At 40.6% G+C, this 15,549-nt stretch overlaps 1 protein-coding gene across 1 annotated transcript in view; it reads right to left on the reverse strand.

The window, feature by feature from the left end:
• kif9 (kinesin family member 9) overlaps positions 1-15,549 on the reverse strand; it is a 111,906-nt gene that overhangs the window by 49,332 nt on the left and 47,025 nt on the right. The window contains exons 10-12 of the mRNA XM_060824046.1: positions 15,230-15,298; positions 8,579-8,683; positions 1,379-1,434 (exon numbers count right to left, since the gene is read on the reverse strand). Coding sequence (XP_060680029.1) covers positions 1,379-1,434; positions 8,579-8,683; positions 15,230-15,298 — 230 coding nt within the window. The remainder of the gene's footprint in view (positions 1-1,378; positions 1,435-8,578; positions 8,684-15,229; positions 15,299-15,549) is intronic.

The raw sequence follows: 15,549 nt of genomic DNA on the forward strand, positions 1-15,549 counted from the left end.
TCAATTCATATCTTGACCTTCTCTTCTCTGATGAGAACAATTCCAACTTCTTGATTCCATGCTTGTAAAGTAAGTCTCTCATCCTTGGAACCATTCTCATTCAACCTTTTTGCACTGTCTTTAAAGCCTTCAATTCTTACAAATGTGTGATGCCTGGTATTGAATGTCGTACTCCAGTTGGGGCTGAGCAAATGATTCTTAAAGGTTCACCATAACTTCCATACTCCTATATGCTACCCTCTGTTTATAAAGTGTAGGATCTCTATGCTTTCTAAACCACTTTCTCAACCTACCTAGCTACCTCAAACAATGTACACATATTCACATAGGTTTCTTTATTTCTGCATCCTTTCAGAATTACATCCTTCAGTTTATAATTTCTCTCCTCATTCTTGCTATTAATAATAGATCCCTTTCCACTTTTCTCCATTAAACTTTATCAAATACAATTTTGCCCATTTCACTATCCCAGGGCCTCCTAAATCTACAACTATCCTCATCACAGTTCATTATACATTATAGTTCTGTGTCATCTGCAAATTTTGAAATTGTGGTCTGTACACCCAGGTCTAGTTCATGAATACAGATCAATGTAAGCAATAATCCCATTTCTGACTGTTGTGGAATACCTTCCTCCAGTATGAAATATAATTCATTTGTAATTGCTTGCTGTTTCCAGTCACTTAGCCATTGTTCCATTTATATCACTGGCTTTAATCTTGCTGAAAGTCTTATGATGTGGCACTTCATCAAATACCTTTTGAAAGACCATATGCACCACATAACTGCATTACCCTCATCAGCCCTCTGTTACCTCATCAATAAATCCATCTCATTAGTTACATATGGTTTGTCTTTAACAAGCTGTGATATGAAATAGTACAGTATTTTTAAACCAGTCACTGATGTAGCATATTCAAAGGAAATATGAATGTTCTTAACTATATAGTATAGAGGGAGCTTCAGTCTGTACCTTACTTTTCCAACACCTGTAACCCGTTGGTGGGGCAGTGCAGAGGAAACTTTACCATATATCTAATCGTCTCATCTGATTTAAGAGTCCTTAATGGGACAGTGTACAGAAGGCTTTATTGTGCATATATCCCTGCTTTACCTGACCTGGAAGTGTTTGGTGGATGGAATAAAGAGAGTATCTTATCTGGGAGACCATAATGGGCAATGTAGAGGGCAATGTCACTCTCGATCTAACTCATTCAATATCTTATCTGCAAGAGTACAATGGGAAAAATTTGAAGGAGCTTTACTCTGTTCCTACTCTGTGTAGTATCTGCCCTGGGAGTGTTTAATACCCAAGGAACCATCTCAACTTAATGAAAGCATAATAAATAGGAAAACAAGAGCATACATCAGTACTCACTGCAATATTATCTTGAACTGTGCAAAGGACTCACGGAGTTGCCTGAGGTTTGTGATCTTGTAAAATTAAATTGGTCAAATGGTTAGTTTGAAATTAATCATCACACACAACTATTGCAGTATTGTTTTTAGTGTTGCAATGTAAATGCCTGACCCAAAGAATGTTTCAGCTTTTTTTATATAGAAGCAGTGTTCTATCTGATAAAACAATAATTTACATGTGGTCCAATAACAAATTTCTACCAGAGACATGATAGTTGCATTAGAAGCAAGTGCTACAAATTTCACCGATATAGAATGCATAATTTCTAAGGTTCATTACACATGGTTACTTGACCCAAGTCTACCAAATCTTCCATTCAGTAGTTGAACAGTGATTGTTAAAGGAGGGCAATTTCATGAGAATGAATAGTCTTTTGAAACTACTCAAAACCATACCAGAAACTGAAATTTAGTTCAACATTATGATTTTTTTTATCTTAAATTTAGAAAGAAACTGAAAGTGTGTTAACAGAATTTGTCTGTTGTTACTGTTAGCAGGTCAGGCAGAACTTGTAGAGAGAAACAGAGTTAATCTTTCACCTCATCCTTCCCATACCACCAATTATGTTCCTCCATCATAAAAGGCCATCAACCTGAAATGTTATATGCCTGAGCTGCTAAGGTGTTACAGCCTTTGTTGTTCTTATTTCAGATATTTAATGGCTGCTTTATTTTGCTTTTAAATCAGCTGCAAATGATTGTCTGATACAGATTCTAAATAATGTGAGTTGAAAGCTGAGTGAACACTTCCTCTGCAGTGAGATTAAATGTCCTCTGCATGAAATAGTGAACAGAGTCTAAATTAGAAAGAGGATGCATCAGAGGGTTCAACATCAGAGTCAACTTGGCTGTAGCTAAGGAATAAAAAGGATACAATGACATTGCTCATAAAAACATTAAACATAGAAAAGAGGAGCAGGAATGGACTATTCAACTCTTCAAGCCTGCTCTGCCATTCAATATGCTCAAGGTTGATCATCCAACTCAGTACCCCTGTTCCTGCTTTCTTCCCATACCCTTTGATCCCTTTAGCCCTAAGAACTACAGATATTTCTAACTTCTTCTTGAAACCATTCAATGTTTAGTCTCCACCACTTTCTGTGCAGAGAATTCCAAAGACTCACCACTCTGAGTGAAGAAATCTCCCCTCATTTCAGTTTTAAATGAACTACATCATATCCTTCAACTGTGACCGTTGGTTCTGGTCCCCACAGTCATCAGGAACATCCTTCCTTCATTTACCCTGTCTAATCCTGTTAGAATTTTGTAGGCTTCTATAAGATTCACCCTTGTCTAAGCTCCAGTGAATATAGTCCTAACTAATCCAGTCTCTCTTCAGTGGTGCCATTCCAGCAATCAATCTGATAAACCTTTGTGGACTCCCTTCAAAGCCAGAACAATAATTCTTGGTAAGGAGACCAAAACTGCACATAACAATCCAGGTGTGGTTTCACCAAGTCCCTGTACAGCTGCAGGTAGACATTCCTGTTCCTGTACTCAAATATTCTAGTTGTGAAGGTCAACATACCATTTGGTTTCTTCACCTCTTGTGGCTTTTCCAGCAAAATTTGAGTAGACAGTGTAGTTTCCAAACTGCAAACCAGCCCAGGAGTGTGGGAGCAGACACACAATTTTCACTACATGCATTACTCAGAGTCATGAAATATCAACAAAAACTTTCAATGGAAATATTTTATTTTGCTTGGAGAAGAGAAATAAACCTTTCACCATCTAAACAAATCGTGCATCAAACATGGATCAGAAAAGTCATGCCTTCTGCCTTGTGAGAAAAGCTCTTGTAAAGACTTATAATTATATTAATAAAAACATAGCAAAGGTACAATCTCCTTATTACAACTTCTTAAAAGAGTCATTTATTCTCATATTAATAGAATCCCTACAGTGCAGAAATCCATTAGCAGTTGAAACTCAATCAAGCATTCATCATGCCAATGGCTATCTATAGCATAAAGTACTCTCTGAAAAGGTGTGTATTTCAATTTCAAAGCAGAGTGCTTTTTTTCTTTGTTTTTACTGGATATCGGGATAGTCAGCATTTATTGCTCATGAATAGTTGCCCTCAAGAAGGCATTAGTGAGCTACCTTCTTGAATTACTGCAGGCCATTTGCTGTAAGTACAGTCATAATGCTTTTTAAAAAAATCATTTATGGGATGCCGGTATTGCTGGCTGGCCAGCATTTATTGCTTATCCCAAATTGCCCTTGAGAAGGAGGTGGTGAGCTGCCTGCTTGAACTTCTGCAGTCTACCTGCTATGGGTTGAGTCAGAATAACATTAGGGAGGGAATTCTAGGATTATAACTCAATGACAATTAAGAAATGGCAATATATTTCCAAGTCAGGATGGTGAGTGGCTTGGAGGGGAACTTGAAGGTGGTAGTGTTCCCATGTATCTGCTGCCCTTGTCCTTCTCAATGAAAGTGGTCGTGGGTTTGAAGGGTGCTGTCTAAGGATCAATGGTGAATTTCAGCAGTGCATCTTGTAGATAGTACACACTGTTGCTACTGAGTGGATGCTTGTGGATGTTGCGCCAATCGAGCAGGCTGCTTTGTCCTGGATGGTGTCAAGCTTCTTGAGTGTTGTTGGAACTGCACTCATCTAAGTAAGTGGTGAGTATTCCATCACACTCCCGACTTGTGCTTTTTAGATGGTGGACAGACTTTGGGGAGTGAGGAGGTGAGTTATTCACTGTGGTATTCCTGGCCTCTGACCTGCTCTTGTAGCCACTGTGTTTACAGTGGGAGTTTCATAGAAACATAGAAAATAGGAGCAGGAGTAGGCCATTTGGCTCTTTGAGCCTGCTCCACCATTCAATATGATCATGGCTGATCATGCAATTTCAGTATTCCATTCCTGCTTTCTCTTCATAACCCTTGATCCCTTTTAGTTGCAAAGGCCATGTCCAGTTCCCTCTTGAATATATCTGACAAACTGACACAAACAGCTTTATGTGGTAGAGAAGTATATAGGTTCACAACCCTCAGAGTGAAAAACATTCTTCCTCATCTTAGTCCTGAATGGCTTACCCCTTATTCTTAGGCAGTGACCCCGAGTTCTGGACTTCCTCAACATCGGAAACATTATTTCTGCATCTAGCCTATTCAGTCCCATCATGTTTCTCAGAGATCCCCCTTCATTCTTCTAATTCCAGTGAGTACAAGCCCAGTTAATTCAGTCTTTTTTCATATGTCAGTCCTGCCATCCCGGGAATCTAGTGAACCTACACTGGACTCACTCAGACTAGGAGATTGAAATTGCACACAATACCCAAGGTGTGGCCTCACCAAGGCCCTGTATAACTGCAGCAAGACATCCCTACTCTTATACTCAAATTCTCTCGCTATGAAGGCCAGCATGCACCACCTGCTGCATCTGCATGCTAACGTTCAGTGACTGTTCCACCATGACACTCAGGTCTTGCTGCACCTCACCATTTCCAATGCTGCCACCTTTCAGACAATAATCTGCCTTCCTGTTTTTGCCTGCAAAGTACCAAGTATTTTCCCACTCAGTTAGCCTGTTCAAGTCATCCAGCAGCCTCCTAGCATCCTCCTCATAGCACACATTGCCACCCAGCTGAGTGTCATCTACAAATTTGGAGATATTGCATTCAGTCCCTTTATCCAAACTGTTAATGCATATTGTGAACAGCTTCAGTCCCAGCACTGACCCCAGATTACCCCACTCACCACTGCCTGCCACTCTGAAAAGGACCCGTTTATATCAACTCATTGCTTCCTGTCTGCCAACCAGTTCTCTATCCATGTCAATACATTATCTCCGATACCATGAGCTTTAATTTTGCTATACACAACGTGCACTGATTCATCCTTGACTACTCTACTAGTCACATTTCAAAATATTCCAGAAAAGATGCCTTCTACAGAGCCTAATTTCCCTTTAGTGAACCCATGCTGACTTTGACCGATTCTGTCATTGCTTTCCAAATACTCGGTTACTACATCCTTAAAATTGACTCCAGCATTTTCCCTATCACTGATGTCACTGTTTTCTCTCATCCTCCTTTTTTAAAAAGTGGGGTTACATTAGCTATCCTCCAGAGTCTGGAACTCTTCTATAGAATGCTGGAAAATGATCACCAATGTATACTATTTCTGGGGCCACTTCCTTAACTACTCTAGGATGCAGAGCATCAGACCCTGGGGACTTACTGGATTTTAATCCCATCAATTTCCCCAATATCATTTCCTAACTAATAAGGATTTCCTTCCGTTCCTCCTTCATGCTTGACCCTCTATTCCCTAGCATTTCCAGAAGATTATTTGTGTCATCCTGAAGACAGATGCAGTGATGGTAACAGCACTGAATGTCAAATGATTAGGTTGTCTTGTTTTGGTAATGATCATAGCCTAGCATTTGTATGGTGTGAATGTTACGAGTTGCTTGTCAGCCCAAGCCTGGATATTGTCCAGAGTTTGTTGTATTTGAACTGTTTCACTATCTGAGGAGTTGTGAATGGTGCTGAACATTTCACAAACATCAGCAAACATCCCCACTTCTGAAGTTATGATGGAGGGAAGGTCATTGATGAAGTAACTGAAGATGGTTGGGCCCAGGACACTATCCTGAAGAATTCCTGCAGAGGCATCTTTGAGCTGAGATGGCTGACATCCAACAATTGCAGCCATCTTCTTACGTGTCAAGTATGACTCCAACCAGAGGAGAGTTTGTCCTCAATACCCATTGATGTGAAGTCACACATTTTGGTACGAGTAACAGCAAAATAGATTATCACTTGAATAGTAAAAAGTTGCAGCTTGCTGATTTGCAGAGGGACCTGGGTGTCCTTGTGCATGAATTGCAGGTCGGTCTGCAGGTACAACAAGTAATTAGGAAGGTAAATGGAATTTTGTCTTTCATCACTAAAGGGCTTGAGTTTAAAAGCAGAGAGATAATGTTACAGCCGTACAAGGTGCTGGTGAAGCCACACACCTGGAGTACTGTGTGTAGATTTGATCTCCTTACTTAAGAAAGGATATACTGGCACTGGAGAGGATGCAGAGGGGGTACCAAGTTGATTCCAGAGTTGAGGGAGTTGGCTTATGAGGAGAGGCTGAGTAGACTAGGATTACATTCATTGGAATTCAGAAGAACGAGTGGGGATCTTATACAAACATATAAAATTATGAAGGGAATTGATAAAATAGAAATAGTTAGGATGTTTCCACCAGTAGGTGAGACTAGGACAAGAGGACATGGCCTCAAGATTAGAGGAAGCAGGTTTAGAACTGAACTGAGAAGGAACTTCTTCACCCAGAGGGTTGTTAATCTGTGGAATTCCTGCCCAGGGAAGTAGTTGACACTACTTCAGTAATCGCTTTTAAAGCTAAGGCAGATACTTTTTTGGAAAATAAAGGTATTAAGGGATATGGTGAAACGCACGTAAGAGGAGTCCACAAAAAGATTGGCCATGATCTTATTGAGTGGCAGAGCAGGCTCAAAGGGCCGGACAGCCTACTCCTGCTCCTAGATCTTATGTTATTATGTTCTTATGATACCTTCCTTGATGTTATTATGTTCTTATGATACCTTCCTTGTGGTTGAATGCGACCTTGATGTCAAGCCCTGTCACTTTTACCTCAGCTCTGGAATTCAGATTTTTTTGTCCATGTTTGAATCTAAGGCTGTAATGAGGACAGGAACTGAGTGGCCCTGGTGAAGGTTATTGCTGAGCAAATGCTGCTTGTTTGCAGTATTGATGACACCTTTATCACTTTATGGTTGAAGGAGTTCCTGGATTTTGACCCAGCAACACTGAAAGAATGGTGGTATACTTCCAGGTGAGAATGGTAAGTAGCTGGAGGGGAACTTGTAGGTGATGATGTTCCCACTGTAAATGGCAGTGGTCATGATTTTGGGAGGTGCTGTCGAAGAAACTTGGTGTATTTCTGCAATACATCTTGTTAATTGTATACATTACTGCTACTGAATATCTGTGAGGGAGGGAATGAAAGGGGACACTCTTGATTTGTGCCATAAATGTGAACAGGCTTTAGGGTGTTAGGAGATGAATTATTCAGTGCAGGATCCCTAGCCTCTGATGTGTTCTGTATCCATAGTTTGAGTACAATGGAATACCCTCCACTTGCTTGGTGGTGCAGCTCAGAAGTGAAGCTTTACACCATTCAGGATAAAGCAGCTCACTTGACTGGCATCACATTCATCAATGTCCACAGCTTCCATCACTCATGCACAGTAGCATCAGGGTACACCATCTACAAGAAGTAGTGCAGAAATTTATCAAGGCTCCTTTGAAGGTATCTTTTCAAACTCCCATCTAGAATGGCAACAGCACCAGATACTTGGGAGTTCTCCTCCAAACCATTCACCATCCTGACTTTGAAATATATCACTATTCCTTTAGTGTTGTTGGGCTAAAAGTTTGGAACTCACTTCTAACTGCATTTTGGGGCTACCTAACTCAAATGATCTTTGTTCAAGAAGGCAGCTCACCATCAATGATAACTAGAGATGGACAATAAATGGTGGCTGAGCTAGTGATGTCCACATTCCAGGAATGCATACACAAAATCCATGGGTATAGACAATTTGAGGGATGATATGATTGAAGTGTTATGGTAGTTGGAGAAATCTGTTATTGTTGGTAGGGAAATCAAGAAAGAAAGGGACACAATCTTAAAATTAGATCTGATCACAGAAAGAGAAGTAGAAGTGGAATTTCCCTCCTCAAAACAATGTTAACACAGAAGATTTAGTGATTTTAAGAATGAAATTAATATAGTTTTTCTGCAAAGGTGAGGTACTGATCAATAAAAATCCAATGGAATGGCTTAAGAGGCTAAGCTCGTCTACCCCTGTTGACGGGATATAATTCCTATGCAGTCGAAGTCTACCAAAGTACTCCATTGTATAAAAGTTAAAAACCATTTTTGTATCCCTCAGTATGGCATTGCAGCATTTTCCTGGATTCTATTTCAATTCCATGAATTCATTGAACCCTGCAGGAGCTGCACAAGAATGAAGCTTGTTTTGGAAAATCAGCCCTTGCACAGTGGGGCCCCAATCCACAACCTGTGCTGCAATAAAGTTTCTCGACGCATCTGTGGGCTTAGTATATTTCTCCACATATGTACTATTTGAAACATACAATCACTCACATTAATTTCATCCAGTGTACCATCAAGATATCTACAAACTTGAGTCTTAATTTCTTGAACTTGATTTTCAGTCAAAGCTTCATAGCTGGTTTGGCGACGGTTAGCCTATAAGGGAAACAGGTATCTATGAACAGTAACAATATCAACTATTAATTTTATTTAGCACCTTAAAATTAGGAAAATGTACCAAAGCACTTCAGAAGAGTGTTGGTTGAGCCACATCAGCCATATTATAGCAAATAACCAAAATTGTGTTCATTGACATGTGTTCATGTGGGCGGCACGGTGGCACTGCTGCCTCACAGCGCCTGAGACCCGGGTTCAATTCCCGACTCAGGCGACAGACTGTGTGGAGTTTGCACGTTCTCCCCGTGTCTGCGTGGGTTTCCTCCGGGTGCTCCGGTTTCCTCCCACAGTCCAAAGATGTGCGGGTCAGGTGAGTTGGCCATGCTAAATTGCCCGTAGTGTTAGGTAAGGGGTAAATGTAGGGGTATGGGTGGGTTGCGCTTCGGCGGGTCGGTGTAGGTTTGTTGGGCCGACGGGCCTGTTTCCACACTGTAAGTAATCTAATCTTGACCAGTTTTATAGGGGTGGTTGGGGGTAGATATGTAAGCAAGAAAATTCCAGAATGGGTCGCAAGTTTAAAACCAAAAGGCCAGAATTAGAGGTACAACTATCTCACAGAAGGCAAGGCCCAGGAGCACAGGGAGAGAGATAATGACATCAGGGAGTGGAATAGAGAGAATGAGACTTTGAATGGAGGGGGCAAGGCCATAGATTGGAGCAGCTAGAGAGAGCAAGACACAGAACTGGAGGGGGGTACAACCTGAGAACAACAGTGGCAAGCAGAGAGGGTGAGATCCAGGAGGAGAAGACAGAGTGAAGCATCCAGATGGGGCAAGACCTGTGACCAATTGGAGGTGAAGTCTGGGCTTAGAAAGTTCAAACATGTTGAGGTCATACAGTGGTTGTAAGGGTAGAAGCCTAGAATCAGAGCAGTCAAAAGGGGGTGAGGCCTGGAGCAGAGCAGTCAGAGGGGTAGAGGTCTGGAAACACAGCAATCAGAGAATGTGAGGCCAGGAGCAGAACAGTTGGAGGGTGCAAGGCCAGGAGCAGAGCAGATGCAGGAGTAAAGACCAAGATGTGGTCAGAATAATTGAAAGTTAGAAATACAGTGATCAGAGGCATCAGGGTTTGGGAGCAGAGTGATCAGAGGAGAAGAAGCCTTAGAGTAGAACAGTCAGAGGGAGCAAGGCCTCGAAACAGAGTGGTCAGGTGGTGCAATGGTCAAGTGCAGTGTAGTCAAATGGCAAAAGGCCCAGGAGTAGTGCGAGAGAGATTTACAGGAATGTATCAGTGTACGACCCAGAGAGAATTATTAGGCCAAATCATGTAAAACTCAGACTGACAGGAATAGATTTCTCAATATCTTTGAAGAATCACAAAATATATCACCCTAATTAGAAAGAATGCCTGATCCATAACATTATGCTCCAGAAAAATAATTAGGCTGTATCATTTTAAATCTGTTACCGTATATCAAAATGAATTATAGGAATCTATCACTAAATACTCTTAAGGTCTATAGATTTGTATTCAAGAATATCTGGAAAACATTATTGGAGTAATTTAGCCAAATTATCTGGAGAATTACTAGAATATGGTCACTGTGTACCCTAAAATTTGCAAGAGTAGATAAGCTGAGAAAAACACTGAAATACATTCAACAAATTTTGAGGGCATTAGTTGAATACAATCACTGGACATCCTGAAGGTTTTATTGAAATGTATAACTGAATATCATAACAGAATGACTGGACTATTATCACTGGATATCCAGAGAAAATTACTAGACAATTATCATTGGATATGATTAGATTAGATTACTTACTTACAGTGTGGAAACAGGCCCTTCAGCCCAACCCGACCTGCCAAAGTGCAACCCACCCCGACCCATTCCCCTACACCTAACACTATGGGTAATTTAGCATGGCCAATTCACCTAACCTGCACATTTTTGGACTGTGGGAGGAAACCGGAGCACCCGGAGGAAACCCATGCAGACACAGGGAAAATGTGCAAACTCCACACAGTCAGTCGCCTGAGGCAGGAATTGAACCCGGGTCTCTGGCACTGAGGCAGGAGTGCTAACCACTGTGCTGCCCACCCACTGTGCCACCCATCCTGAAAGATTAATACGAATAGAATTATTATGTAACTTGACAGATTTACTTGAATATAACTTTGATATTCTGAAAGATTAATTGAAATATTTCGGTAAAAATCCTTATATAACATAAAATGTTTAAAAATGAGAGAAGATCATCACACTACTAAAAATGTGTTTCAGGGAGCTGTGACAGCACAATAAAATAAACTCACCACAAACTCACTGATCACCAATTTTTTTTTTTGTAGATATTTTTATTGAAATTTAACATTTTTGCAAATTTACAAAAATAAACAAAACTCTCAAATACAAACATTGATGTACAATTAAATCATATATACAATAGTCATAATTTAACAAAGAAAAGAGAAAGAAAGAAAACAAAAAAAGAAAAAAAAGAAACGATAAAAGAAAAAAAAACTCAACTTTCTACTAATCTAACCTATAACTAACCAGAGTGTATACCTAAGTCTCTTACATGCTCGGAATGTATAAGCATCAAATATAATAAACCCGTATTCGCGCAGGATTCCTCTCCCAAGGGGCCCCGGAGCAGCCTGGTCTGAAATCTTCACTAAATAAAAGCCCTTGTTAGGATAGCCGAAATATCTGCATTTATATAATTCAAAAAGGGCTGCCATATTTTATAAAATAATTCAGTCTTTCGGTGCACCATATTTGTGAGGAAGTCAAGGGGGATATATTCCATAATTAATCTGTGCCAATTTGAAAGTCCAGGGGGGCCCTCAGCCACCCAGTTCACCAAAATATTTTTCCTTGCACAGAAAGAGAGAATAGAAAATAGTCTCTTCCCATGCATATCCAGAGATGAAAGGTTCGAAAAGCCCAAAAGGAGAGATACAGGGTCCACCCTAATTTCCATTCCTAAAATTTCTGTCAGGGTATTTGCCACTTTAGTCCAGTATCTGCGGATTTTCTGACAAGTCCACAGACAATGTGCAAGAGTACCCACCTCTATTTTGCATTTGGGACACATTGGAGATGCTCCTGCCTTAAATTTTGCCAGTCGAGCCGGAGCTATATGGGCCCTATGAAGTATCTTTAGTTGGATAGCCTGAGTTCTGTTACAGATAGCAATTCTTCTAGCATTTTCCCAAATGTCATTCCACACATCCTCAGAGATTTCTAGCCCCAAGTCCTGCTCCCATGTTTTAAGCAGGTCATCCATGTCTCCTGAGACTCCATCATGTAGCAAATGGTATATAGTACTAACGGAGGATGCCCCCGCTGGTCGTAAGACATTACGTTCTCTGTCTGATTTATAAAGACTATCTATTAATGTAGTCTTCCTCTGTATATAATCTCGAACTTGGAAGTATCGAAAGAGATCCCCATTAGGTATTCCGAATTTCAGACGCAGCTGCTCAAAGGATATCAGGATCCCATCTTTAAATAGGTCCCCTAAGCATGAGATGCCCCTGGATCTCCAGAGTTTAAAGGTGGCATCTGTAATCCCCGGTTGGAATCCCCATGCCCCTACTATTGGTGCATGGGGGGATGTTTTATGTGAGTTACCCTCATTTTGCCGCATTATATTCCAGGCCTTAATTGTGTTTAATATTATGGGATTTTTACAGTGGTCTGTAATGATTTTCCTCTTATCTGAAAATAAAAGGTTAATAAGTGGGTATTTTACTTGGGAGGCTTCGATATCCAGCCAAATTGATTGTGGATCAGATGAAACCCAATCAGCTATGTAACTTAGTAGGGAGCTTAACTGATATTTCCTAAAGTCTGGGAAGTCCAGTCCTCCCCTTGCCTGTGGAAGCTGTAGCTTCTTCAGCTTAATAAGGGGCCGTCTATGGTTCCAAATAAAGGAGCCCAACCAGCCATATAATTTACGTAGGGCTAGCCTTGGCAGCATCAGCGGGAGCATTCTCATAGGATATAAGAGACGGGGCAGAACATTCATTTTAATTAATGCTATTCTCCCTAGCCAGGAAGTCGGAAGGTCTCTCCATCGCTGGAGGTCCTGCCTTATCCTTTCCATTAATTGTACAAAATTAGCCCTATACAGCTGATCAAATACTGGCGTGATAAAAATACCTAAATATAAGAAGCCCTCCAGGGACCAACGGAAGGGAAAAGGGGATCCGTCCATTAAGTGGGGTATCATAGCCAGACCACCCATTGGCATGGCTTCCGATTTTGAAAAATTAATTTTATAGCCTGAGAATGCACTAAATGTATTAATAACTTGAATTAGACGAGGCACTGACATTAAAGGATTACTGAGGAATAAGAGAACGTCATCTGCATAGAGGGTAATTTTGTGTTTACCTGTACCAATCCTCGGGGCCGTTATATTAGGATCAGTCCGGATGGCTTCTGCTAATGGTTCGATTATCAGTGTAAACAACAATGGTGAGAGAGGACATCCTTGACGGCAGCCCCTACCCACACTGAAGCCATCCGATCTTAACCCATTAGTAATAACAGCTGCTTTGGGGTCATTATACAATGTTGAAACCCATTTGGTAAACACCTGTCCAACGCCAAACCTTTCCAATGTGTAAAATAAATATGACCATTCAACCCTATCAAATGCCTTTTCCGCATCCAATGAAATTACTACTCCTGGTATCTTTCCCTGATGACAGGCTTGGATCATATTCAAGACCCTTCTGATATTATTGGATGATCTGCGGCCCTTAATAAATCCCGTCTGGTCCTCCTTTATAATATATGGCAGTACCCTTTCTAGTCTTAGTGCTAACATTTTTGAGAGAATTTTAAAGTCTACATTTAGTAAGGATATTGGTCTGTAAGATGCACAATCTTCTGGGTCTTTTCCTTTTTTGAGGATGAGAGAAATATTTGCTTCTTTCAGCGTGGGCGGGAGACAGACCTGACTATGCGCAAAATTATACATATCCATAAGTGGGTCAACCAATATTCCTGTAAATTCTTTATAGAATTCAGCTTGAAAACCATCCGGGCCCGGTGCTTTTCCGCTCTGAAGTTGCCTAATTGCCTCAAGTATTTCTTGGATTGTTAAAGGGGTATTTAGGGCCGACACCTGTTCCGGAGTCAGGCCCGGGAAGGTCAAATTTTTAAAAAATGACTGCATCCTCCTAATCCTATCTTCACAATCCTGCGATCTATATAGTTCAGAATAAAATTCTTTAAAGGTCGCATTGATCTTTTTATGATCATGAGTCAGGGTACCTGTACTTTCCTTGATGGTCGGAATAGTTTGAGGGGCTTTCTTTTTCTTTGCAAGAAATGCTAAGTATCTACCCGGTTTGTCGCCATATTCATATAATCTTTGTTTCGCAAATAATATTTCCCTTTTAGCCGTTTGAGTAAGCGCGGTGTTTAAAGCTGTCCTAAGAGCTGTAATCCTCTGCAATTTTGTGATAGAAGGTCTATCAGCGTATGCTGTTTCGGCTGCTTTTAGGCGAGCTTCGAGCAGACGCTGTTGCTCTCCCTTCATTTTCCTCTGGGTCGCTGAATAGGAGATGATCAAACCTCGTGCATAAGCTTTGATGGTCTCCCACATCATTGACGGATTGCTAGCCGTACCAGTATTAATTTCTAAAAAAGTTTTAAGTTCTTGGGAGAAGTACTTTAAAAATTTGCTATCTTTTATCAGGAAGGGGTCCATACGCCAATGCCGAGCAGATGTCCCATTGTTCTTTACCTTAGTTTCCATGTATACAGCGGCATGGTCAGAGATTGCTATAGTACCTATTTTACAGGTTGCTATAGAGTTTAGAAAAATCGATGGGGCAAAAAACATATCAATTCTTGTGTGACATTTATGTGGATTAGAGTAGAAAGAAAAATCTCTACCCTGTGGATGGAGACATCTCCATACATCTACCAATCCTAATTCTTTATTCAGGTCCGCCAGTTGTCTAGATCTGGGAGATACTCCAGCGGCACTCTTGGGAATCCTGTCTATTTCCGGATCCATAATACAATTAAAGTCTCCCCCTATAATTGTATGACGGGCACCAAAGGCCATCAGTTTTGAAAAAGCTTCCGTTATGAATTTAAAGGGGTGTGCCGGGGGGCAGTATACATTTAAGATCCCATATTCCTCTCCATTTATGAGGGCTTTAATCAAAATATATCGTCCAGATTCGTCTTTTATCTGATTTAGAATTTTCAAAGGGAAGTTCTTCCGGACAAGGATAACGACTCCCCTGCTTTTTGAATTAAAAGAGGAAAAAAAGGCCTGATCAAATCCGCCCTGTCGTAATTTTAAGTGTTCTTTATCCGACAGGTGTGTCTCCTGTAGGAGAGCTATATCAACTCTCTCCTTCTTAAGATTTGATAATATTTTCTTCCTTTTAACTGGCGAATTACTCCCCCTGACATTCCAGGTGCGATCACCAATTTTTAAATAGCAAAAATGATTTAAAACACTCAATCACATTCTAACTTTCCCTCCTATCATTTGTGCAACAAAGATTAATACAAATATTTGAAGAATGAATGATGAACTTTCTTACTAGTATGTTGTGCATAGCCAGCTCATCCTGCAGGAGCTGGATCTCTTTCTGAAGATTCTGAACCAATTTCTGGAAAAAGAAACATTGATAATGGATAGGATGTTGATATTCGCCACTGAAGTTCATCCCAATGACACATTACCTCACTCATCATCAATCAGTTCGTCACAATTAATAGCACTTTCACTTTTGGAGGGAGATGGTGGCTTAATGGTAATGTTACTGGTTCAGCAATCGAGACGCCCAAGCTAATGGTCTGAGGCCATGGATTCAATCCACCATGGGGTTGTGGTATTTAAACTCAATAAATACATCTAGAA

This window comes from Hemiscyllium ocellatum, chromosome 4, assembly GCF_020745735.1.
Source record: "Hemiscyllium ocellatum isolate sHemOce1 chromosome 4, sHemOce1.pat.X.cur, whole genome shotgun sequence".
NCBI lineage: Eukaryota > Metazoa > Chordata > Chondrichthyes > Orectolobiformes > Hemiscylliidae > Hemiscyllium > Hemiscyllium ocellatum.